The 24,534-nt window shown below is 38.5% G+C and overlaps 1 protein-coding gene across 1 annotated transcript in view; it reads left to right on the top strand.

Moving 5' to 3' along the window:
* The window catches only part of nek7 (NIMA-related kinase 7), a 79,654-nt gene extending 55,807 nt beyond the window's left edge, over window positions 1-23,847 (top strand). The window contains exons 8-10 of the mRNA XM_067416070.1: window positions 3,874-3,968; window positions 19,652-19,765; window positions 22,101-23,847. Coding sequence (XP_067272171.1) covers window positions 3,874-3,968; window positions 19,652-19,765; window positions 22,101-22,211 — 320 coding nt within the window. The 3' untranslated portion in view covers window positions 22,212-23,847. The remainder of the gene's footprint in view (window positions 1-3,873; window positions 3,969-19,651; window positions 19,766-22,100) is intronic.
* The last annotated feature ends 687 nt before the right edge of the window (window positions 23,848-24,534 follow it).

Here is a 24,534-nt window from a genome sequence, read left to right as displayed (position 1 = left end):
TCAAAGATGGCTGTAAAAATAAATCTGCATTGTTCATGCTTTTGATCTATCATTCAAAATATTTGTAAAAACCTAACCTTTCATTGAAGTAAAAGAAGGGAAAGTCAGGGGGAAATCACACTATGTAATAAATGTTTTTCTCCAAAACATGTTGGCCACAATAATTGGCGCCCCTAGATTTTTTTATTAGTTAAATATCTCTGAAGTACATTCCCATTAATATTTACATTTTTTAGCACACCAGGGTGACTAGGAACATGAAATTGTCTAGCTATGACATCTTCACAATGATTAAAACCAAATAATCTCGATATGAATCTGCCTGGAAGAGGCCTTGTCTATATCATCTTAATGCACGTCGAGGTAGAGAGTTTGAGTGGACAAAGACTCTTCAAGGATCACAGATGGAGAATCACAGAGATTAGTTGAGTCTTCGGATCAGAAAGCCTGAAAAAAAAAATCAAACAACCCCTATAACCACCATAAGTCGGGGAGGGATTCAAGAAAAATCCTTCTTGCTCATCCAGACATAAACTCCAGCATATTCAGTTCTCAAACACGACTTGAACTTCAAAAGGGACCTGGTTCTCTGGTCAGATAACTATAAAAAGAGCTTTTTGGCAGAAAACCCACCAGATGCAAACAGGGATAGAAAGTACCCCATGTCCACGGTTAAAAATACCACTGGATCTTTAATGTTGCAGGCCTATTTTTTTGCTGGAGGTCCTGGACTTCTTGTTCAGATATATGGCATTATGGATTCCATCAAATTCAACAGATACAAAATCTAAACCTGGTGTCCTCTGCTAGAAAGCTTATAATGGGCCATGGTTGGATCTTCCATCAGGACAATAATCCAAAACAAACATCAAAATCAACACACAAATGTGTCACTGAACACAAAAATGAATCTTCTGCCAGGACCATCCCAGTCCCCTGACCTGAACCCTATAGAAAATGTGTGGGGTGAACTGAAGAGAAGAAGCTCCAACATGGATCTGGGAATCTGAAGGATCTAAAGTATTTAATAAAAGGGTGCCAAATATTATGGCCAAAGTTTTTTCATAATGTCCCCTCACTTTCAATTATTTTACTTCCATGAAAGGTTTTAATGAATAAAAAAAAATAAAAATAAAAAAGTAGCCATATTTGATTATATTTACCAGGGAGGCCAATAATTTTGACCTCAGCTGTATGTTGTGTTTCAAGGTGTTTTTATATCAAAAAATGTAAATGTTAAAAGTTTGTCTAAGTAGCTTAGAAGCAACTTTTGAAATAGACCATTCGTAAGTTCATTCCCGCCGAAATTTACTTTGCAGAAATTCACTTTAGGGGTACACAACACAATATATCTCTAGCATATTAGTTATCGAACATTGTGCCTATTTTTACATTTAGATTAGCTTTGCTGTCATCTAACATTTACTTGGTAATTCTTTTAAAAACATAAATCATCCCTAGGTATGATCATGAATTTATGATAGTTGAAATCAATAATATTGACTAATCAGATCCCGCTGATGCCATTTGGAACTTCTCATAGGCTAACTCTCACCATCTGTTTGACTTTCCTCTTCTTCTATAAAAGAAAAGGCTTTTAACGGAGGTCGGTTTGACACACTGATTGCATCATAGGGCGAGACAGTAGGAGGGAAGGGCCACGTTTTTGCTTTTGTTTTTCTCAGCAAGCGTTTCAACCTCCGCCCCGCTAACCTGGCGCGGTTCGGTGTCGAGACGTTTCACTTTGGCTCTTGTTCTCGCCACCTGAGACTTCCTAACGCTTTGTCAGATCTGAGCTGTTTGTGCCAAGGCTAAACTTTCGTAAACTGTGAGCATTTGTCAGAATGTTTTTTTTTTTTTACTCTATTCTTTTTCTTTTTACCCCTCCCCCTCTTTCTATCATCAATCTTTCACGGTGGATGGCTGGTTGGCCACAGTCACTGAGCAGTAAAGAGCTTGTCACGGCTTCAGGGAGTACAGCGCGGGGAGTTTGACTGGCCTCTTGGGTCCCGCTCTTCTGCCTGATGGCTATTAGTCACTGCCAATTACCCACAATTCTTTGCAGGGCCACAGACTAAGCGACCTGACGCTCTGCTCAGTCTCACGTCTGTCACGGTGCTATTCTCGATGCCTTCCAACATGTGCGACATCATGCTAAGTAATTTGTGTTTACCTCTGGCAGTTTTCCCAAACGTTTCCACCGCCTTCCATTGGTTGAGCAAACCGATAGTTCCACATCCTTCTCACTTTATTGGTTATATTTAAAAACATTTTGAAGTAAATTCGAAGTACAAGACCAAACCAGTATGTGTTGGTGGTTAGCCGTCATGCATGAGCCCCGCGCTACAGTGTGAAATCATCAGATAGGACCTTGATTTTCCCGTGGCAGAACTGGTAGAACCATCTAAGACAGTTTTGGTACAGTGGCTGTTTTGGTTTTATCGGATTTCAAAGACAATCCAACGTACAAGAGTGGAGAAAGGGGAAAAACCCCACAAGCGAATTGATTAAAGTTTCATTTGGCCGTGTTGAATGGCTTCTGTTGTAAATCATTGAGGTTATTTTATAATGAGAGGTGAATGAGAGATTTTAAATCTGCTCGAATGTCAACTGAGATTTTCGTTCCCCAAAACTCATACTTGCAGTCTGAAAGCAGCCCCCCCAGATCTCTAAACCACCTACATGCACTCATGAACATTTACAGCACTTGCCTCCATCTGTAAAAGTTGTTCTACTTAAAAAATAAACTACTACAGTTCCCAAATGATACAGGTTTGTTCATTTCAGTGTAACATCATACATTACACTCCAAATGAATGCTGTTTTATTTCATTGCCATTTTTTATTAAATTGATTTGTGTGTATTAAATGTATTTCTGTTTTATGTTAGCTCATTTTCCTTAGTGTGTGTGTTTTTTATTTATTTATATTGAAGCTAAATAATAAGTGTAAATGTAATGTTTGTTAAAATGTTTAAAAGTGATAGCATTCATAGACCGAAGTGTATTTGTTTCTGTGTTTCTCATCTGGGTTTTAATTGAAATCATGGTCATTTAGAACTGTATGTGCTGATTTTCTGCTCAAGAAACATTTTAGGGATGCATGATATATCGGCCACCATATCAGTATCGGCTGATGTGTTACGTTTTTGATGTTATCGACCCGATAAGAAAACTTTGCCGATTATATTAACGCCGAAATATAATGGATGATTTCCTTCAGCGGAGACGCTTCAGATGCACACTTTTCACCATGATTTTGATTTTCTTGAAATATGATTGGAATCACTTCAAAAAAGGAAGTACATGTCTGTCATATAGGCTACATAAAATTATTGTGTTATTGGTATGTGGCTTTTAATGTGAGACTTTTTTGTTTTTGTAATCACGCTCTCAAAAATTATATAAAAAATTGGCATATATTTAAATATAAACAATTATCGGTTCTCGTTTTGTCCAAAATATTGCAGCCCTAAAACATTTTTTCTTATCAATGTTAAAAAGCAGTTTTTCATGATTATTTGACGAATAATAGAACCGCTTCAAAAGAACAGCTTTTGTTTTGTAACATTATTATTGTCTTTACTGACAATATAATGCATCATTACTAAATAAAAGTATTAATTTCTTACAAAACTGACCCAACTTTTAAACCGTAGTGTACAAACTGTTCAAATGTATTTCCCCCCACACTGTACACACGCATCGCTGAGTTTGTTGTTCGTAACCTCTCTTTAGTCATCTAAAACTCCTCAGTCTGAAACCTTTGTCAATGAAGCATCCATGGATGAACTCCTCGCATAGCAAACCAGACAGCCTAACTCTCTCTCTCTTTCTCTCTGTCTGTCTCTATCTGTCTTTTTTTCTGTTCCAGTGGGCACCCCATATTACATGTCTCCCGAGCGAATACACGAAAACGGATATAACTTCAAATCTGACATCTGGTCGCTAGGCTGCCTGCTCTATGAGGTAAGGTATAGAAACCCATCCCATCACTCCCCCTTCCTCCGTTTATACAGCCCGGCCCTCCCTAACTCTCCCTTCCTCTTCCCAAGCTTCTGCCAGCGCCGTTCGTCTCCTTTTGTGAGACGCAATCCTACACCTCGCGGTCTGTCATGAAAATTACAATATGGTTTTGTACTCTGAGGTAAATGGTCTCTGCGTAGGATACCTGGAGTATGTTCCCAAGCTGATGAGGAAATTTGAATGACATTTACATGTGTTTTGAATAACATGCACCGCTCTTGCTACGAAACGATACTGCCTGCTTTGATTAGGCTTTAATAGCATATGCTCCTCGAAGACACAGCAGACCAGGAGCCATTAGACTCGGAGCAGTTTTCTCTTCGGGCCCTTAGTCTAAATTGAAGATGAAGTTGCTAGGGGGTCCGTTGTTTTGGGGCTGTACTAAATGTTTGGACCTTTAAAGGACAGTTCACCCGCAAATAAAAGTTCTGTCGTTATTTACTCGCCTCATTTTGTTCCAAATATGGCATTATTTTTTCTGAAGAACATGAACGGTACATTTTTGAGTCTATTCAAAGTCTTCTTCAGTCATATGATAAACTTAAATTGATTTAAATTGTTATTCATTAGTAACCTTCACCTCCAGTCAGGTTTAGCAATGACTGGATCAATGATTCAGAGTTGAGAACCAAATCACCCAATTCATATATTTTGTGAAATGACTAATGGATTTCTAAAATCATCTGTAAATACAAATTCATTTGTAAATTAGACATCACTACTTATTGTGTAGTGATGCACCAAGAAGAGCTACAAGGGTTGATTTTCACTACAGATTTTGGACTGTTCAGAAGAATGCAAAGCTTTGGAATCATATAAACAGTTTTTATGATACTTTAATGTGCTTTTTTTGTAATTTTGAAGCTTTAAACCATCATATCACCGAATGTGCAAGGGTAAATCTTTGAAGCAGTGAATGAGATAATGAGTACGTATCTTTTTTTTCAAAAATGATTTTTGATAATTCTGATTCTTTGCTTCAATTTGTTTCGATTTTTACATTTTTTTTTAAAAAACGTTTCCCTTCTCAAACTTTTTGACTCTCAAGCACCCCCTTTGACCAAGACAATATTCGATGGCCCTTCTGTCTAGATATTGTCTGGTTATCACAAAAACAAGCTCAATTTAAGATTGAACATTAGTCTGGGAGTCTGCTCTGTATTTTCTACTGCACAAAGAGGCGTGATCAACGGGCATAGTTCAAATGACTCGCAATTGGATAGTCTTTCAACCAATCAGACCACAAGAGGCGTGATCAATGGGCAACCACTCATCGCTTCTCTATCCGTTATTGCGTTAAACCTGCTGATGGCACACCAGTTGAATATGCCAGTCTGTGATTGGTTCCCTCAAAAGTGTAACAGAAGCAGTAGAAATGAATGTACAGTTTTCCAGACTGAGCTGCAGGGCGAAATCAAATCTGAAAACTGGCAGTTCAGGCTGGGTTTACCCAGTCTAGTCTAGATGTGTACTTCTGTAATAAAATTTAACTCAAAAATATTTTATTGGATTCTATATATACTTTTCCTAATGTATCTTAGACAAACTATTCCAGACTGTAACTGGAAAGCATTTCTCAATGAATTAAAATCTCAGGGTGGAAATATCCCTTTAAACATCTGATGTTGCGTGAGTTCTTGCATAACAGCTTTTGCGAAAAGTGGGCATTTTGTGTGTTTGTTTTTTTGTGTGTGTGGCTCTGCTCTCCTTGTAACCAGGTGACTGGGGCCACCTGGAATGGGTAGCAGCAATCCGTAAATGACACAATGCACGATCCCGCGGGATGCACTGGCTACCAAAAACTGGTGTGTAAACACCCAAGCAGGCGCAAATTCACACTCGCACAGTGTGGAAATAGATACATTGTTAGTCCGGTACCCTTTCTATCCCTTCCATCCCTTGAGTGTGTTTTTTCTCCACTTCGTCTTTTTGCCTCTTTTTTAGGGGGGAAGCTAACCAGTAGCTACACCTCCCAAAGTGCCTGGGGCTGAAAAACAACCATCTGAGTTCACCGCTGCTTGGAGACAGTGTTTCTTGGCACTAATTAGTCTCCCATAATGCACCAGGCCCATCAGTGTGATCAGTCCGTCCTGCTTAGCACGGTGGCCATGGGTCAGCCAAGAGCAGGGAGAAGGCAAACGGGGAACAGTTGTGATCTCTTAAGCTTCTGTTAAAGCCAGGTCCGGGCTCGGCCTCGAACAGATCGGCGTTGCCGCCCCCTGGTACAAGAAGACTTTCATCTTGTCCCGCTTCCAGTAGGTCACGTGACCTGAAGGGGGCGGGGAGCTGGGAGATGATGAATTGACATCTGTTTGAGTGACAGATCTGATGATCGGCAAACCCGTCGGCAATTGCTGTGATGTTACTGTAAAGCTGTTTTTTGTTTGTTTTTTTATTTATTCATTTTATTTACTAATCAAAATTATTATTATTATTATTATTATTATTATTATTATTATTATTATTATTATTATTTTAACATTTTTGAGGAATCACAAAATTTTACATCCCAAACTAATCAAAAAAGTTTGTTAACTGATGAAAAGATATGAATGAAAAGATATGCCGTTAAGTCCCCAAAAATATCCAAAAGAAATATAATTCATAAACTTAAAGCATGCTCATCATAGTAGAGATGTATTCAAGCCATTGTTTGTTTGAAATTCATTTTTTAATATATTTTTCAGTCTGCCCCCAACTAAAGATTTTTTTAGTCGACTGGTATTCGTTCATTGAATAGTTGACTGATTGCACATTTATAATATAAATTAAATTACTATTAGAAGGGCTAAGAAGAATATTCTGCATAACATTGTTCTACATTACAGAGAAGCAGTAAACCATAAGAGTGTATTCTGAGTCACTGCAGAAATTGACAATGCTGTCTTGTCAATCTCCGCAGTATGGTGGAAGCACCTTTAAAGAAAAATGCAAGTCTGAGATAGCAGAAAGTGCATCTTATTTGGTTTCTTTATTTTTCAAAAGCACACATTTTGTAGTTATTGTTAGTAGGGTTGGGTACCGAAACTAGGGATGCATTTTACATTTACATTTAATCATTTAGCAGACGCTTTTATCCAAAGCGACTTACAAAAAAGGGGAGAGCAATAGAAGCAACGAAACAAACAAAGAAGCAACGGGATGTACCGAATTTTCGTCCGAAAGACTTTTATCACCGAAACAATAAGGCCGAAATGGTGATGACGCAAACAGAAAACGCGACCTTCACGTGCTTCTCTAAAGCAACATGTCTGCGATGTGGACGTATGTGGTTCATTGGGGGGTAAAATGTGTGTTATTTTGGCAAGGTTGCCTGCTAAAATTCGCTCTCATGGATCTATATATCACACAATAGTCGCTTCACCCGCGACATAGAAAACAACCCGCGGGGGGGGGGGGGGGGGGACGCAGACATAGCAACACAGTGCAGTTGAGCTCTGTCGACATTTGACAATGCGTCGCTTCGTTCCTCTGATTGGTTGTAGCTCTATCCAATTGAGGTCTTTCCTGGTTCGGTTGAAACACGGCCCATAATCACAGCCCAATGGAGCAGTTTCAGACTCATATTCTGACTAGAATTGAGTATGACCACGTCAGGCTAGCTGTAACTGTTCCTTATGTTAAATTATTGTAGTTGGGTTAGGTAGCTTTTATTAGGAATTTGTAATGGAAATATATTACCTTAAATGTATATATTTAAGAACACGTTAAACTTTTAATACATTTTTCACTTTTAAGTATCTTTTCAGGCAATGTTTAGGCACCGGTACTGCTTTAAAAGTATCAATTTGGCACTGGCATTGTAAAAAACCCAAACAATACCCAACCCTAATTGGGAGTATACATCTCTCATCTGTGTTACCAGAAATGACAGAGCATTTGACAAAGTTCTTTTTGCTGTTATCAGGAGAGAATGCAAGCGATCTCTGCACACTTGCATATGCTCCAAATAATGTATCTAGGTTTACATTAGATTGAGCGGCCCTGTAGAGTCTCTAACGTTAGGCTACTACTTCATGTTTCAAATGATAAGCCAAATTTGAGGTCGATGCATGATAGGCGAACATTTCCTGACCTACATTCCACATGGACCAGCCGTGTTAACTATCTCTCCGTTACGGACTGCATGACTTTGCCACTTCCTGTGGAGGTTTTTTTTTTTTCGTGACTAACCGACTAATTAAAATGTATTGGCCTAACTCTTTTCTTGTCACTAATGTTTAGTTGACTATTAGGGGGGCCACCCTATTATTTTTAAATAATTTAATAGATGGGACAAAAAGATATTCCATCATATCATTGACCCAGGTACTGTACATATAGGCCCATAAATTCTTTGTCCAGTTTCATCATTTATTTTGGTCTGTGTGTAAACATTGTCTGCGTAGACAATCGAAATCTATCTGCAGTGCTGAACTGCTGAATTGGTAATTTGCAGACTTGTGCCATCTTCCATTGATTCTCATTGATCTAGTTTGTGTGAAAGGCCTATATTTGTGCATGTAATTCCTTTATTCTGAGAGCATGAATCTTTTAGTCGATCTGTTATGGGGGATTCGAGGTGGGTGGGGGGCGGTGGAAGCCGTCGAGGTTGCGAGCGAGGCCTCAATTGAAATTCATCAATATCTGTGCATTGTATTCCTCCATATGCATCTGCTATTCCGTTTGATGCCGCCGCTCTTGGTTGGAGCTCATTTGGTCAGCTGATGTGGCTTGCCGGCCATCCTGTAATAATTAGGAGGGGTGCAGAGCAGAACAAGGCCAGAGTTGGGGTTGACTCCCAAATGGCCTTCACGGCAGACGGGACACGTGCTCTCCGATACGCATCGGTCAATAGCACTGCACTGTACACCACGGTCCATCTGCATTATTGACAGGTCTCTGCAATATGGAGAAAATGTTTGGTTTTGTGATAGGTGGAAGAATTAAGGGTCATTTGATCTGTTTGGGTGTTTAGTAATCTTTTAGGCATTCATCAAAGTAGACAATAAGTTTTTAGTAGGCTAGATGCTAACTACTATTAAAAGTTTTTGCAGTTCTTCTCTTCATTTACTTCCTCAATAGGTCAACAGCTGGCTCTGTTTTTATCGATAAGAAAGCATCATGTTTTACAGTTAATGGCATTTTTCAATACATATACACTACCAGTATGGAAAATTAGGGTTTTTGAATGTTTATGAAACTAGTTTCTTAAGCCCTATTCACACGGGACCTCTGGTGATTTGTAATAATTGCAGAGAATGTCTGTGATCTTAATCATGTGCGAATCGGCCATGTCTGAAATTTGTAAAGTAAAAATTCCTCCGCAAATTACCTACCATATTTCGCCGAACACAGAGGTACTGTGATAATATTAGTCCCGTGCGAATCGACATCTCTGTGATTTGGCCAGGATTAGGTGGATCATATATCTTTTTTGCAAGTTTTTTTTTTCCTATGCGCATTTCTATCTGTCATGAAGAATGGAGGCTCCGTAATAATGCGCACCGTTATGACTTCCCGCACGGATTATACTTTCACTTTAGAATGAGTATCAATTTGGGAGCAAATTGCTTGAATGGTGAGTTTAATATTAACATCAGTACTATTGTGAAAAATGCTTAATGAAAAACAGAAGAGAACAATGACAAGCTCGTTTAAATGTGCGCTTTTACATTTAGTTTTGAAACTAAATCTTCCGCCGTATATTGTCAGCTCACTCGTGATAAATGAAATCTGACTCCTGCCGCTGGTCTGAGCTCAGTTCATGGCGTCTGTTCTCTAACTGAACGAAATGATGCTTATTACTATAAAATAATCAAAACGATATCGATGCCTGTTTATATTTCATGCAGCTATATCTATAACGAAAAAACATTAACAAGTCTTGACATCATTTCCGGGTGAAGTTAGTAAAATCGAGTAAAATCACATGATTTGCTTATCTGTGCGAATGTGCCACGCAAAACTCGAATGTGGGGGAGTCATTTCTAAAATCACAGAGGTCCATAGATAATACTAATCCTGTGCGAATAGTACTTTAATCTTGCCATGGCTGCTTTTATTTAATCAAAAAATACAGTAAAATAATAAAAAAAATATTCCTTTGATCAAAGCTGAATTACTTACACAGCCATTACTTCAGTCTTCAGTGTCTCATGATCTTTCAGAAATCATTCTAAGATCATTTATTATCAGTGTTGAAAGAAATGAATACTTTTATTTAGCAAAGGCACATTTCATTGATAAAAGACAGTGAATACATTTATAAAATTAATAAATATTACAAAAAATACTTTTTGTTTCTATATTCATTTGGAGAGTAACTGTGAAATTAGTAAAATATGAAAACATTAATACTCTGACGATTTAATCACGATTAATTATAGAAAAAAAAGGTGACTAATTAATTTGTTATTGATTGTGTGTGTATATACTTGAACAAATTGTTCTCATTCATTTTTTCAATGTTACTTAAAGTGATAGTTCACCAAAAAAAATCCCATCTTTTTCTTATCCTAGATGGATTTCTTATCCTTTCAGATGAACACAATCAGAGTTGGATTAAAAAATGTTTCAAAGCTTTATAATGGCAGTGAATGGCAGCCCAAAATCTGAACACCAAAAATGTTCATCCATCCATTATAAAAGTACTCCGCACGGCTCCAGGGGTTTAATAAAGACCTGAAGTGAATCGATGGGTTTTTTGTAAGAAAAATATCCACATTTAATACGTTATAAAGTAAAATATCTAGCTTCCGGTGGACCGCCATTCATATGCAACGCAAATATTTTGAATTAATTTAACTAATTGCGTTTTTCTTTTTAGTTTAAGGTTTAGTGATTTCATATACAAACACTTTTTCTGGAATCCCTCCGTAGATTTGCATATGCAAATTTTAATAAAATAATACTTGTTTCTTTTAATGAATCATTTGGGTGAATCAATCAGTGACCAAATATTTTGCTGAAAAGATTCAAATAATTTGATTAGCTTGAGGTGAATCCTAAATCCCCACCACTACTGGTCAGTGATTTCGCCTTTCAGTTGACTCCAATATAACCTTGAATCAGACCACAAATCTTTATGTGCATCAAGACCATGTCCTGTGGCTGTATTAGCCGATGGTCCCCTACTAACCCATCCTTGGAGCACTCGTGCAATCGGTTTTAGTGTTGGGTTTTATGACGCTGAAAATGAAAGGATCGTCTCGAGCTGGCCCAGATGGCCCTCTCGGTGTCCTCGCCGTTTCCGCCCCGCACCATCTCCACTCTCTATTAAAGACAGACCGAGTTCACATTGGTAGATCTCTGCGCTTACGGTCTGGCTTGGCCTTTTGAAGTCCTCTTAAAACTCTTCTTAATAGCCGTTCTCGAAGGTGTTTCGGATTTATGTTGGCATAAATAAGAGGCAGAGACCATTGCATCTCCCTTCATCGCAAAAACACAAGGCCGGTTTTCCTGCTCCAGGTTTCACAATTAAAACTGTGAAGTCACATCTTCATTTACGACCATGTGTTTTGAGTAGAACATCGGCGATGAGAACCGAATCTGCTATGGACCGCTGAGCGTTAAAAGCAAGCGGATTAGCATGCGCACCGCGCAAGAAGGGTGTTGCATTTTTGATATGTAATGCTAATGATATTCTTTCATTAAATAAGAATGCTTAGTCCGTAGTTGGCGGGATGCAGCATAGCACTTTGCTTTCAGAGCTCGGGAAGTTTATATATTCAATTTTTGCATATTTTTTTGGGGAAGTGTTATCCCACACCTGAATAGTAAACATCCATCAAGCTAATTAAACCCACCCCGCATCCTATTCAAATATAGATTACCCAGTATACCTTGGTGTCTTCTCACCACGGATCTCAGATTTTAATTTGATAGCTTAGTGAATTAATTTGGCCCAACCGTGTACAGCTGCGGAATACTCATGTTCTTTAAAGACGCTTTGGGAGAGCGGCGTACGTGAACGGCAGCATCTCAGAAGAACTCTTAACATTCTGATGAGCAGCCGCGCCCATGTTTTGCTAATGATGCATAAAACCGAGAAGCGCTGCACAGTCATTCAGCAAATTTACAAACAACACGTGCCTGAAAGTTTTCTGCTACTAAAAGGAGAGGTGATTTTTACTCTTCTCATTTGTTCAAGAGGAAAACCCAGAGAGCTTAAACATCAATGTGTGTGTAGGTTAGGCGTTTGTACAAGTCGGTTTGTGGCATCAGACGGGGACTTTTCAAGTCGCAGAATATGGATTCATATTTAATTGCGTTCCTTCCTTATGCCTGCACTTCCATTTGATTAATATATCATTAAAGAAGAGTGCGAGAAGGATGAGCAACATGAAATAATGATGGTTTTCTCACACTTGAACACGACTCTTTTCATACGCTACGCCCTTTTCCATGGCTCCTGAGATCCAGGACCTTTTCTTGGAGTTTAATTGGCATGCAAAGAATTCAACAAAGTACAGAGATCAATATTAAAACAATGATCTCCTTGAATGAGACGTTCCCTATGAATTCTGATACAATAAGCCAGTATTTATTTTCATGTTATGGCTGACGTGATCAAAGGCTGACTTTAAATTTTGATGCTTTTTTGTCAAAATAAAACGCTAAAAACTAAAATTGATAATTTAAAATGTTACAAGTGAATTTTGGCAATAATGTGAGGTGTGAAAAATAGATATTCACTAAATTTGCTAAAGATTACATTTAAAGGCACAATATGTAATTTTTTCACACTAGAGGTCGCTTATACAAAACAAAGTCATGGCTTGAATCATGGGAGCTGTTGTCCTCAAATCTACAGCTGATGGAAAAGAATCCGACAGGAAATTCTATTCATTGATGAGCTAATGTATTAAAATGGTATTAATGTTACTGTAGTATAAAGGGGACCGAGGCTGCTAGAGCGATTTAGGATAATGTAAGTACACAAGTCAACAAAATATACAACATTGTTCTAGTGGTTTTTGGATATTTTAATCAAAAAATCTTATATAATGCGCCCTGATTCTAAATGTAAATGAGCATGCACATACTGTAATTTTTGACCAATATGATAATAAAAAAACTCTTAATATCTACCAATACACGATATGTATGCGTTCCTAGATGCTATGGGTGGGCGATCCACCGGTATAGACACAATTAACCAGTAGAAATGTGTCAACTGGTAGAGATTTTGATGTTGCTGTGCAACGCGGTCACAAAAGCATATCTCTCGCATCACGGTTAAACAATAAGCAACAAAAGAGAACTCATTTTAGTATAGACATGTGCCGGTGCTCATAGAGCGCGAACAGAGTGCTTTTTGCTGCCTAATTGGTCTTGAACAGTCAAATATACATACCTAAGTGTCAAAGTGACCACGTATTTGCAAGTAAAAAGGTTATTTCTTAAGCGAACATGAAGACTTGAGAAAGAAAACGCACAAGAATATTGGATCCACGCAGTCGTTCTTAAAGTGACAGCGTCCAAATTTACCTGCTGTTGGTATTAATGCTAGTCAAACAGCAAAAAAAGAGAAAATCTCTATAAATGTATATTTCATTTACACAGTAAAGACAAAAGCATTGTTTTTTAAACATTTGATTATTTTATACGTTTTATGTAGTATTTCTAGTGCTTGAACTTTTTCAGCTATATTGAAAATGGTGATAAGAGTGATGAAATTTGAATGCTATCAAACATTTTGATATCATAAACGTATTTAAAGCGACAATAACTCTCTTGTAATATATACCATTATCGTGTCATATTGCCCACCCCTGCAAGGTACAATACTCCACGCTAAAAAAAAGTATATAGAAACCATAGTAGACCTAAATGCAATGCTGTAATCAACACTTGTCGAAATAGTAAATCTCATTCGTTTATATTTTTATTGATTGCAAACATGATTTGATGTGCTGTTGGGAATTTTGTAGTTTCAACGCTACCGCAGTGGGTCAACTAGTTTTCTCTTTTGTCTATACAGCTTTAATGGCTAGGATACTTGAGGTTAACTCTGTAGTGTATTGAGTTCCACCAAAAAAAGGAAGTACTGTAGCAAGGTTGTATTAAGGTAGGAATCAGAAAAGAGTCTGTTTTTGTCTTCCTGGGTGGCCATATGTGGTTATGTCTTTCTTAGTTGTTTTCAGTTCCTGTTGTTGTGATATTGTGAGCATCTATCTATGTGTGTGTGTTTCTGAGGAGGCGTGTTGGGTGTGTATTTGTGTCAGCGCAACCACCATGTTGGTGGTTGAGATTCTGTTTAAGTATGTTCCTCTGAGCTTTGGTGTCTGTGTGTGCGTTTCCCCCCCCCCTCTTTTGTGTGCGCATGCGAGTGTGTAAACGTGTGTGTCTTTCGCCACCGTGCACCGGTAGCCGGAGCCCCGCAGACAGACAGCAGGCCAGCGTGGTGCGGGGTGGACTCCTCTGGAATACCAATGAGGGGAGCTGCTGGGCTCCGGGGGTCAGGGAGCAAGTCAATCATCTTGCCCATCGCCTGGGCGCCCCGAATCAAATTAGCCTGAAAAATTCAGGGGCCGGGAGCACGGGGCGAGCAGCTGTCAGGGCCAAGAGCGCCCAGGCACTAATGAACCAGATGAATAGTGCAAAAACTCCAAAATAAAAACAGGACAGTTGACATTTTTCATCTGTCAGAAGCAGAAGATGCATGAAAATATGGTGGTCCTTGTTTAACCCTTTGCTGGCTACAGCTGCTACTTGGCCCTGACCCCCCTCTGCGGCCACACTTCCACAGGTAGGCACACCGCATGTAAACAGTCAAAGCCGCGGCTGCGTTTTCATCTCGCTGAATGCCGTTCTACAGAACCGCACGTCGCAATTATCTTGAGGAACTCTTCGCAAGAGTGGCGGCACACTGGCAAAACAGATGTTGCTATAAAATGACACTATAGGTTTATCATCTTAAGAGAAAAACAAACAAAAAAACAACCCTTTTGTTGTGAAGAATTTTGTTCTCTGGAAAAACACACCAAATGTAGTCTGGTCAAAACACACTCATTCACAGAGCCCATTACTGTCTGAAGGGTTTTCAGTAACAGCCTGTGTGTTTTAAGAAACCAATCATACATGGCTGTTCTTTTCTTTCTTTCTTGGTTTTCATATTTAATTTTATAATAATGTATTATAATTATTAGTTTGATCATTTAATCTTTTTGTTAGTATTATTGATTGTTTTATATTTAATGACTTATTCCTTTGCTCCTGCAGTACTTGATGTTGTTTAATCGTATGGTTGTGTGGTCTGAAGGGATGTTTGTCTTCACGATTAGGAGATGAGAGATTTTTATCGTCACAGGCCAACGTTGTTAAGCATTTTCCATTGTTTTTCCCATTGGTATAATGACACTTGTTGGAATTGTACTGGTAAGACAAAGCGTAACATCTAGACAAAGTAAAAGCATTGAGTAGTGTAACATCTTGATGAAGTCTGAGCATTGAAACATGCAACTGACATTATTCAATCAATTCTGCTCTTTTTTTAATCACTTCGTCTCCTGTTTCTGCTCTTAGCTTTCATAGCTTTCTCAGTCAAACTCACATGCTGATAGAAGATCTTCTGGCCAGGCTTTGCCATTCGGGGTCGAATTTATATCTATTATTCTATATCTATTTCTAGAGATCCATCCGATCTAACATTTTATCTCTCACGCACATCCACACATTTGCATCCCCATAACTAATGTAGCAAATGCATTGCCCTTTGAGTACTAAACATTTATTTATGAGAAAAAAAGTGTTCATTTTCATGTTCATTAGTTTTTATCATATTCAGTCAACCTTGTCCTGTTTTTGTTTAGTCATGTTTTAGTCGATACTGGCCCGGTTTAGATAAAGCCAGGATTAGGCCGTAGTTCAATTAGGACATTTTAGCATCTTTAGCATATTTTATAATCGTTTCTTAGAAGAACAATAAAAAATAAAAATAAAAACAATGGCAGTGACATATTTTAAGATATGTCAATTTCAGTTAAAACAGCTCAAACATGCATTTTAATCTGGGAATAGCCTAGACAATATTCACTATTATTTTGTTTAAATTATAATCAAAAAGATTGTTGTCATTTCAAATATCTATTTTTACATTTCATCATCATTATTGCACTTTACCGTATAAGCACAAATCATGGGAACGCCAACTCATGTGGATGGTTTATTTTACCTCATCTATTTATCGTATACATTAACACACTTTCTACATTATTAAAATTGGTAAAACAAGACACTTTTCTCATTCCAATAATTCCAAATTACATTCATGTTTTTCAATTAAAAACAGCAAAAAACTGTTTGTATTGTCAAACAGAGTTCGTGAATTTATTCAGCAACCACAATTGCAAACAATATAGTTGAGATTCATGTTTGGATTTATTACAGTTTATCACTGAGGAAGTGGCTTGTGTATTTTTTCTTCACGTTGTTTAAATGACTGGAACACCACAAGGAACCTCAGAGCTCACCCAACCCACTCTTGAATGCAAGTGTGAATCCTAAAAATGTCACTTTGGTTATAGAATTCAATCGTTGCTCCCTTTTTGTTTCTTGATCATATTTTTGATGCCGTGTGAATGAATGCAGGCATTGAGACTTGTGTTGTTTCTTTGGGCTGAACATTTTGGTGACTTTTACTCTTGACACATTTAGTTTGTATATAAAGTACCGGTTGCTGTAAGTGGTACATGTTACAGAATCATCCCAGTCCTCCCAGTTCCTGCACTGCCGGTGATTAGAAAGGGACTCCCCCTTTCTCCGGCTCTCCCGTTCCCGCTTTGTGTGGAGCGGCGATGAAACCGGCTCTGCTCCATGAGTTCTGCCACTCTGCGCTCTTCTCCTCCGCTCCTCCTCTGACAGCCCAAACCGTCGTTTCGCCTCGCTCGATCACACCCCTCCAACACCCCCACCCCCGTTAACTCGCTCGCCGTTTCCTCTCTGTCCTTCTATGTCAATTTAATTGAGTTCTCGTCCAGTGTGCTTTGCGGTGTAGTGGTTTCGTGCGAGTACTGTGTGGCTTGCATGCTTGGCATCTGGAAAGCTTTTTTTTTTTTTTTCAGTTTTGCTTGGGGCTGTTTTTGCCAGTCTGCTTTTGCAGTATCATAATCTCATAACGTCATCAAAGCATCACCTTCCTGGCTGAGCGGGATTGCACAGCTCCAGGCTAACAGGATGCACTGCATCCATCTCTTCAGTACCGCTATGATTTATGACGTCGACGTTGTTTTTCATCTTCTGCATTAATTTCACAAAACATCTACTGAAATGATGAAATGCCATCGTCCTGTTTTTTTTTAAAAGCTTTGTTGTTTTATTTGATTTTTCCATGTTGTTGTGCTTTCTTGGGACAGGACATCCATAATTTTCCTTGCTAAGTGTATCAGGTCAGATACAGAAAGCTAATTGGCCATGAGTCGGCGAATGTGGCTTAGAAATGTTGAGATTTATACAGCCCCAACACATTTACGGTTATAATTCTTTGGAAGATACTTGACACCTGTGGCGTGAATGTTTTTATCATTTAATAGATGTCAGTTTAATTGTTCATTTCACAAAGAAATGTAAAATTGGTCATCATTTACATACACTTATGTCATTGCAAACCTTAATGACTTCCTTTCTGTGAGTACTTTGAAAAATGACGACAACATTGCAAAACAATTCCCGTTTTCACGGATCTGTGAAGACAATGTATTATGCTGTCAGGCAAGTACTTGGCGGTCACTTTGTAAAGAAACAATACACACCTATATACTGAACACACACATGTGCATCATCTGACCATTTGCACAAATTTGTGTTTTTGTAGTTTATAAATTGATAAAGAAATCGTTTTTCAAAAATGTGCACTTTGAAACTTCTGAAATTTTCAAAAGTTTGCATTTTCAGGACCCTAAAACACCATTGTTGTGTAAATGAATGGCCAAAATGCATAAAAAGATTTCCGTTTTTAGTTAAAGGGTACATAGCACACACCGTTTCTGCCAATCTCATGTTGATCCTGAGTACCTTTGGAGTAGTATTGAATCCTTCATATGTCCAAAGAGTCTTTAGTTTTATCATATTTATAAAAGAAACGTGCTGTAGCGATTCTTTTCCGAAAACATTATATTGATATTATATGCACTTACATGCCGATTGCCAACAAAACACAAACATTTGTTGCAGTTTCACTCACCGCCTGCAGTTTCAACTCGTGACCCGGGAACAAACACACATGCAGAACTCCGTCGCTGCTCTGGAAAAACAAACTGCATCCACTGTTTCCCTAACGCTGGTTATTTGGGAAGCGGAACAAGGTTATCTTCCCATCACAACCCTAAAAAAACCCTTCTTTAGTGACATTTGTTGATTTCTTGTTCTAAAAACAAAAAGGGAGCTCCATCATACAGGTTCCTGTATAAAACCTGTATGACTTCATACTTTGAAAAACATTTCAGAAACTTGTTAAAAGCCTGAAGGAATGTATTTGGCACAGAAATACTTCGTCATGCGTCCAAATGATTTTTTGAAAAAATATTTTGTCCGTGTTCAGCATGAGAATTCAACTCTAACAGTGTAAATAAGTCAGAATGAATGAAGTAGGACTAGACACCCCCCCCCCCCCCCCCCCCACACACACACCCTTAAAAGCTGTCGCTCTGCAGCATAACCCTATTAACAGGAATTACCTTATTAGCCAAAATTTTCGGCTAAATTAAAAAATTTGTTGTCTTCAAAATATATTTTTGTGTGTTCAACCGAACAAAGCCATAATGTTTTTGAATAAAAATTGTGAAATTGCAAGTTAAATAATCACATTTGTCTCCACACACATCAGTTGAATTCTATGTGAATGTAGCAAGAAGTTAAACAGCCTACAGTTACAGCTACAGTTAACTATATTATTCTATATATTACATTAAGGAACTATTTTGTTCTGAGTGCACTGTTAAAAATAAAGTTTCCAAAAAGAGGTTTTTGCAGTGATGCCATAGAGGAACCATTTTTGCGATGTCATAGAAGAGCCATGTTGGATTTCTGAAAAGTTTCTAAAAGATTTTTTTTTACCGTAAAGAACATTTTATCACTATAAAGTAACTAACCACAATAAAGAACCTTTTGTGCAGTAGAAATGTTCTATGGATGTTAAATGTTCTTCATGGAACCTTTATTTTTAAGATTGTAAGAATGTTTATTGTGCCACGCACAGCATCTTGAGGCATGCTCTATAGACTTGACTCTTAGCTTTTTGACGTCCCGAGCAAACAGATGGCAGTTGTCTGCTGCCATCTGTGACGTAGGACACCGTAGTCTCTTCCACAGACAGTCGGCCCCTGCTTGATGAAGATTTAGTGTGCATTGCTGGCTTGTGTATGAGATATGGGTACTTGCATTGGAGTAAATGAATTACTCAACCTCCAGGTGTGAAGTCTTTTAAGAGATCAATCATGAAAATGACGTAACATGTAAATGTTTGTTTTTTGTTAATAGGAATGTATTTTCATTACTTGTGCCTTTTTGTTTTAATGAATCAAGTTTATATTATCATGATATAAACTTGTTTCATAAGAGCTTGTTACCCATTTTTTAAGCTAGCAAGATGTCTGGAACCAGGCGTCCTTCTCTCTGAAAGTCACATTTCTTTTCTTCTCACATAGATGGCTGCCTTGCAGAGTCCGTTCTACGGGGACAAAATGAACCTGTATTCGCTGTGTAAAAAGATTGAGCAGTGTGACTACCCCCCACTACCGTCCGACCATTACTCTGAAGAGGTACGTTTCAAGCTTAAAACATTGATACACACATCTACGAAAATTAAAAAATACGTAAATCTACGAAAATTAGCTGAAATGTTGCTAATGTGCCTGACTAAGAGCTCATTTACAAAAGAAGAACTTTTGAAGAACTGTTTTTGTCCCTACATTGAAAGTCAATGGTGTCCAAAACAACACATGACTTTCATTGAATGTACAAAAATAACAGACGTTTTTAAGATTCAAACGGGTTTGAAACAACAGGAGTAAAAAATGATGACCCGAATGATCAGAACTATCCGTTACACCCCTTACTTGTGATCAGCATGTTCAATACTGGTCCATCAAGCAGACCATCACCAAACCAGCATGTGAATTTCCAGCGTGGGAAAGCGCTGTCGGTCTTTCCTCGTAACGTGCCAGCACTCTCTGATGTCAGCCATCGGAGTACCCACGAAATCTTCAGATAGATCCGGCACGTCCGAACAAAGCTGCCATTATTATTATTTACAAGCCTGGCACGACTCATCCTCCATTCAGCACTTCCTTCAGCTTTCCAGTGCTGCAGGAAGGTCTGCCTCCCTCCCTGTCTACATGTAAACAATGCTCCTGAAGGCGAAAGGCAAAAAAGTGTCAGCCGCTCATCTTTGGTGTGTCATTTACCGTCTCCTTGTATCTCACCTGACAGACAGCCCCCCTTAAAAATGGATGGGGGGGGGGGACTGCGACCATCGAACCCCCCGCGTTTCTCTCGTGCAAAAGCATGAATATTTTACATATCTGCATCCTTACTCGCCCCCACTGCTGCCGCCCCCTATTTCTTCTCCACTAATTCTCAGACTGTCTGCATTTGCATTTCACATGCCGGGCTGATTAGGAGACGCCGCGCCATGCAACAGCAGCCAGGCCCCGGCAAGAGAGGCGGTTGCCATGGCGATCCGACACAGGGGCATCTTCTTTCCTTCCGCTTTTTCCCCCCCCTTTCCCCCCACTTTTAATGATGCTGCTGCTGCTTGCCTGGGCTCAGTTTATTTCTCAGTGCAGCATCGCGACTCACATTCCCGTCCCTGACTTGCAGGGAATGTATGTTTGTGTACTTCTTTTTGTGTGTAGAATGTTTGTAGCAGAGAATTAACAAACATCCGCAGGGCCGGAGGGCTTCTTGCTGGAAGTTAAATGGCTTGGAGCCTTTCCCTCGGCTCTCCTGTTGCCAATTTTTTTTTTTATGTTTCATATTTATTAATATTATTATATACGATTTTATTGATGAGTTTGTTTGTTTTTTTCTTTAAAATATAAAAAATATAAATATAAAATTATTATATAAAATGTATTATATAAAATATTAATATATATATAATAAAAAAAGATATAGAAAATTATTATGAAAAAGTATGCATGTATATATATGTATATTATTAGTGCTGTTAAAATGCGATCATTTTTTTTCTCCAGTTTAATACGTTACAAATATTTATTGAAATAATGCAGCATCTGTTTTTTTCTGTCATCCTTTGGCTGTGCTACAATATATGATCACGCTATCATTCATTCAAGTGTTATTAAATCATTTAAGCGCAATAAGACGCCAAAAAGAACTTGATGTGATTTATTCATTTAATCTTGACTGGTGCGCATCTGTGAAGTGGCTCAGAAAGCCGTTTCAGACAGCAGCGCAGCACCGCATTGAGTTCTTTTTTGCGCCGGAATGGACAAAAACACAAAATTATGGCAAAATTGCCGTTTTGAGTATCCTCGTAACCTTTAAAAAGTCTTAAATGCACACAAAAGAGTTGTTTTACAACTTGTAAACTCTTGTCTGTGAAGTGTGATTTACAGATGTGCAAATGTGCGATTTTATTCGATTTGGCAACACACACACACACGTTTATTTTTGTGACATATGGGGACATTCCATAGGCGTAATGGTTTTTATACTGTACACACCGTATTTTCTATCCCCTTACACTGCCCCTACCCCTAAACCTACCCACCACAGGAAACAATCTGCATTTTTACTTTCTAAAAAAAACTCACCCTGTATGATTTCTAAGCATTTTGAAAAGTGGGGACATGGCCAATGTCCTCATATTTCACCCTCTCCTTGTAATACCTGTGTCATACCTATGTCATTATACACATTTGTCATATATCACAAAAACGCGCGCGCGCTCACACACACACACACACACACACACACACACACACACACACACACACACACACACACACACACACACATACACACACACACACATACACACACCCCTATTAAAAATGTTGCTTTGTATTAAAGATCTGTATTATGAATTAACATTTAATATTTTTCTTTTTCTTTTTTTTCCCCCACAAGCTGAGAAAACTGGTAGATATGTGCATCAACCCCGACCCAGAGAAAAGACCTGACATCACCTATGTATACAGCATCGCCAAGCACATGCAAGCCATGACGATCGCAAACTGAGTTTGCTTGCCCGATTCCTCTTGCTTCTACTTTGAAGACCTTCATCTGGCCCACCAATGTCATTTAAAGCTTGTTTTGCTCCATCATAATGAAACCTGGCACCTTTCAGTACAAAACACACAACGTACGGCACAAAACAAGGCCTTTGGTTTACCGCAACATCAGGAAAAAGACCAAAAAATGACCTTGACCTTGACTTTTCAATATAGCTCTCCAAAGAAGAAAATGGAAAATTAAGCAGTGTTGTAAAAACTGGTTTGACTTGATTTTCGCTCTTTTCGATGCTGGTTCAGTGCGAGGATTGCTTATATTCCTCCGCATTAGCACACAATTTTGATCTGATATGCTTTTCACAATCCCATACCACCCCGTCCATGAACTTTCTTTATGAGAAAAACATCTCTATAAAAAGAGAATGAAAATCCCCCTTAAAAAGCAACTTTCTAACATTAAAACGTTTCGCAGGTTTGTCGTTCTATTAAAAGAGCATGATATCATAGTGGCATTTGTCACTAGTCCATAACTATCTAAACCTCAGCAGTTCGTACTCGCATCTTGCCGTGATGCCAGAAAGAAATGCAGTCAACCAAAGTATTGTTTTATTTCATCCTTTAAACGTGTTTATTGCGATTCTTCTTGGGATTTAAGGCTTTAGACCTTAAAATGCATTCAATAAATCTTTGATCATGACAATACGGTGCATTCGCATCAGCGTATAACGCATTCAGGATGAAGTCCGTTTCAAAAAGCAAATTCTTCCCAGTATCCGCACCTTTACGGCTGACACTTGAACTTTTTAATAAATGATTAACGCAAAGGCAACTCACTTGCAATGCAGTAACTTATAAATATTCACACATCCCTTCATAGTGCCTTGTTCTGAAAAAAAGCGAAAGCAAACAGCGCCTTTCCTCTTGTAAAGAGATTGGCAGCAATTACATCATTCAATCGGTTTACATGCAACACACCCGGTGTGTATAGCTTCCCGAAAAAGAGGTACGTTTACAAACGACTGGCCTTGTCCAATTCCCGCTACGTTCACGAAAACTTTTGACCTCTTCCAGACTGTAATCTGTGTGCTCCTGTGCTGCTTTCCAGAACGTGGCTTGTGATCTTTGGCAAACTCGGTCTAATGAGTTACACGAGCGTATGAAGTTATACTATAAAGACAGCAGCTATTATGCAGCACTTTTTTGATTTGCTGTGATACTACCAAGTATAAAATGGTATGTTTTTTTTTTGTAACTATAGTCCAGAGCATTTTTAGTGTTTACCCTTTTCTTTTTTATATATATTTTTGCAGTAATCACCTTTTTCTTTCGGCTTACGTTAACACGATAACTGATTATGCTTGTTGCCTTATAGATAATAGTATGTATTTATCTCAACAAGGCAGGCAAAGCCTTCTCCAGCGAGATCTGGATCCTTTTACCGCGGTAAAGCACACATGAATCGGACGCTCACGGCCTCTTTACTTTCACCCAAATCATTTGGGAGGGGAAGGAAAGGCAACTTTTTATTTATTTGTCTTCTTTTGACGGTTTATTTGAAAATGTTTAACATTCAAGATGCACATTAATTCTTTATATGCTAATTGAAATGAAAAAGGAAATAAAATGAGATGACTTAAACCATTTTCCTCTGGTGTTTTTGATTATTTATTAAAGTTTGCTCTGTGTAAAATTAGCATAACTTTTTAACTGCGAAGCTCCAGTCTTTTTAATTGCACACGCCAATCATTCCCCCGAAGCGTCGCCCACTCGTATTTGCTTGTGTTTGTTTTTATTCTTTCAGCGACTGTCTCCACTTAGCCCCGAGCTTTATTAGCTGGCAGGGTGTCGCGCTCGTGCCCCAGGGTCCACGTCCGGCTTATTCCCTCCAGGAAAGACTTCGACAAGGGGACTATTTCCTCTCATTCTAATGAATTCCTCAAGGAGAGCGGTTCAATTTCATCCCTGGAAATTGCTCCCTTGAAACTACCAGAACAACGAATACAAACTATAGTAAACATCGCAATTGATATCTGGCTTGTTGTTTCCAGCCTCTTGTAAGCTGCCATCTTTACCCAGACTCGTACAGTGTCGATATTAGTTATGAAAAAGGGCTTTTTTTGTTGTTGTTTGTGCACTTAGTGTACATTTTGATATTGGAAAACAGATGCAGGTATCCATCTAGTGGTGATACAGTATAACTGCATTACACTGACAATAACCTTTCTGTTGGAAGATGAGAGGAACTGCTTGACTTTTTAAACATAATATAAATAATAATGCGTTTTATCTATATAGTGCCTTTCCAGTGCTCAAGGGTACTTTTAAACTGC

This window comes from Pseudorasbora parva, chromosome 14 (assembly GCF_024679245.1).
Source record: "Pseudorasbora parva isolate DD20220531a chromosome 14, ASM2467924v1, whole genome shotgun sequence".
NCBI lineage: Eukaryota > Metazoa > Chordata > Actinopteri > Cypriniformes > Gobionidae > Pseudorasbora > Pseudorasbora parva.
Note: the sequence above shows the minus strand (reverse complement) of the source record. Positions and strands in the feature narration are given on the sequence as shown.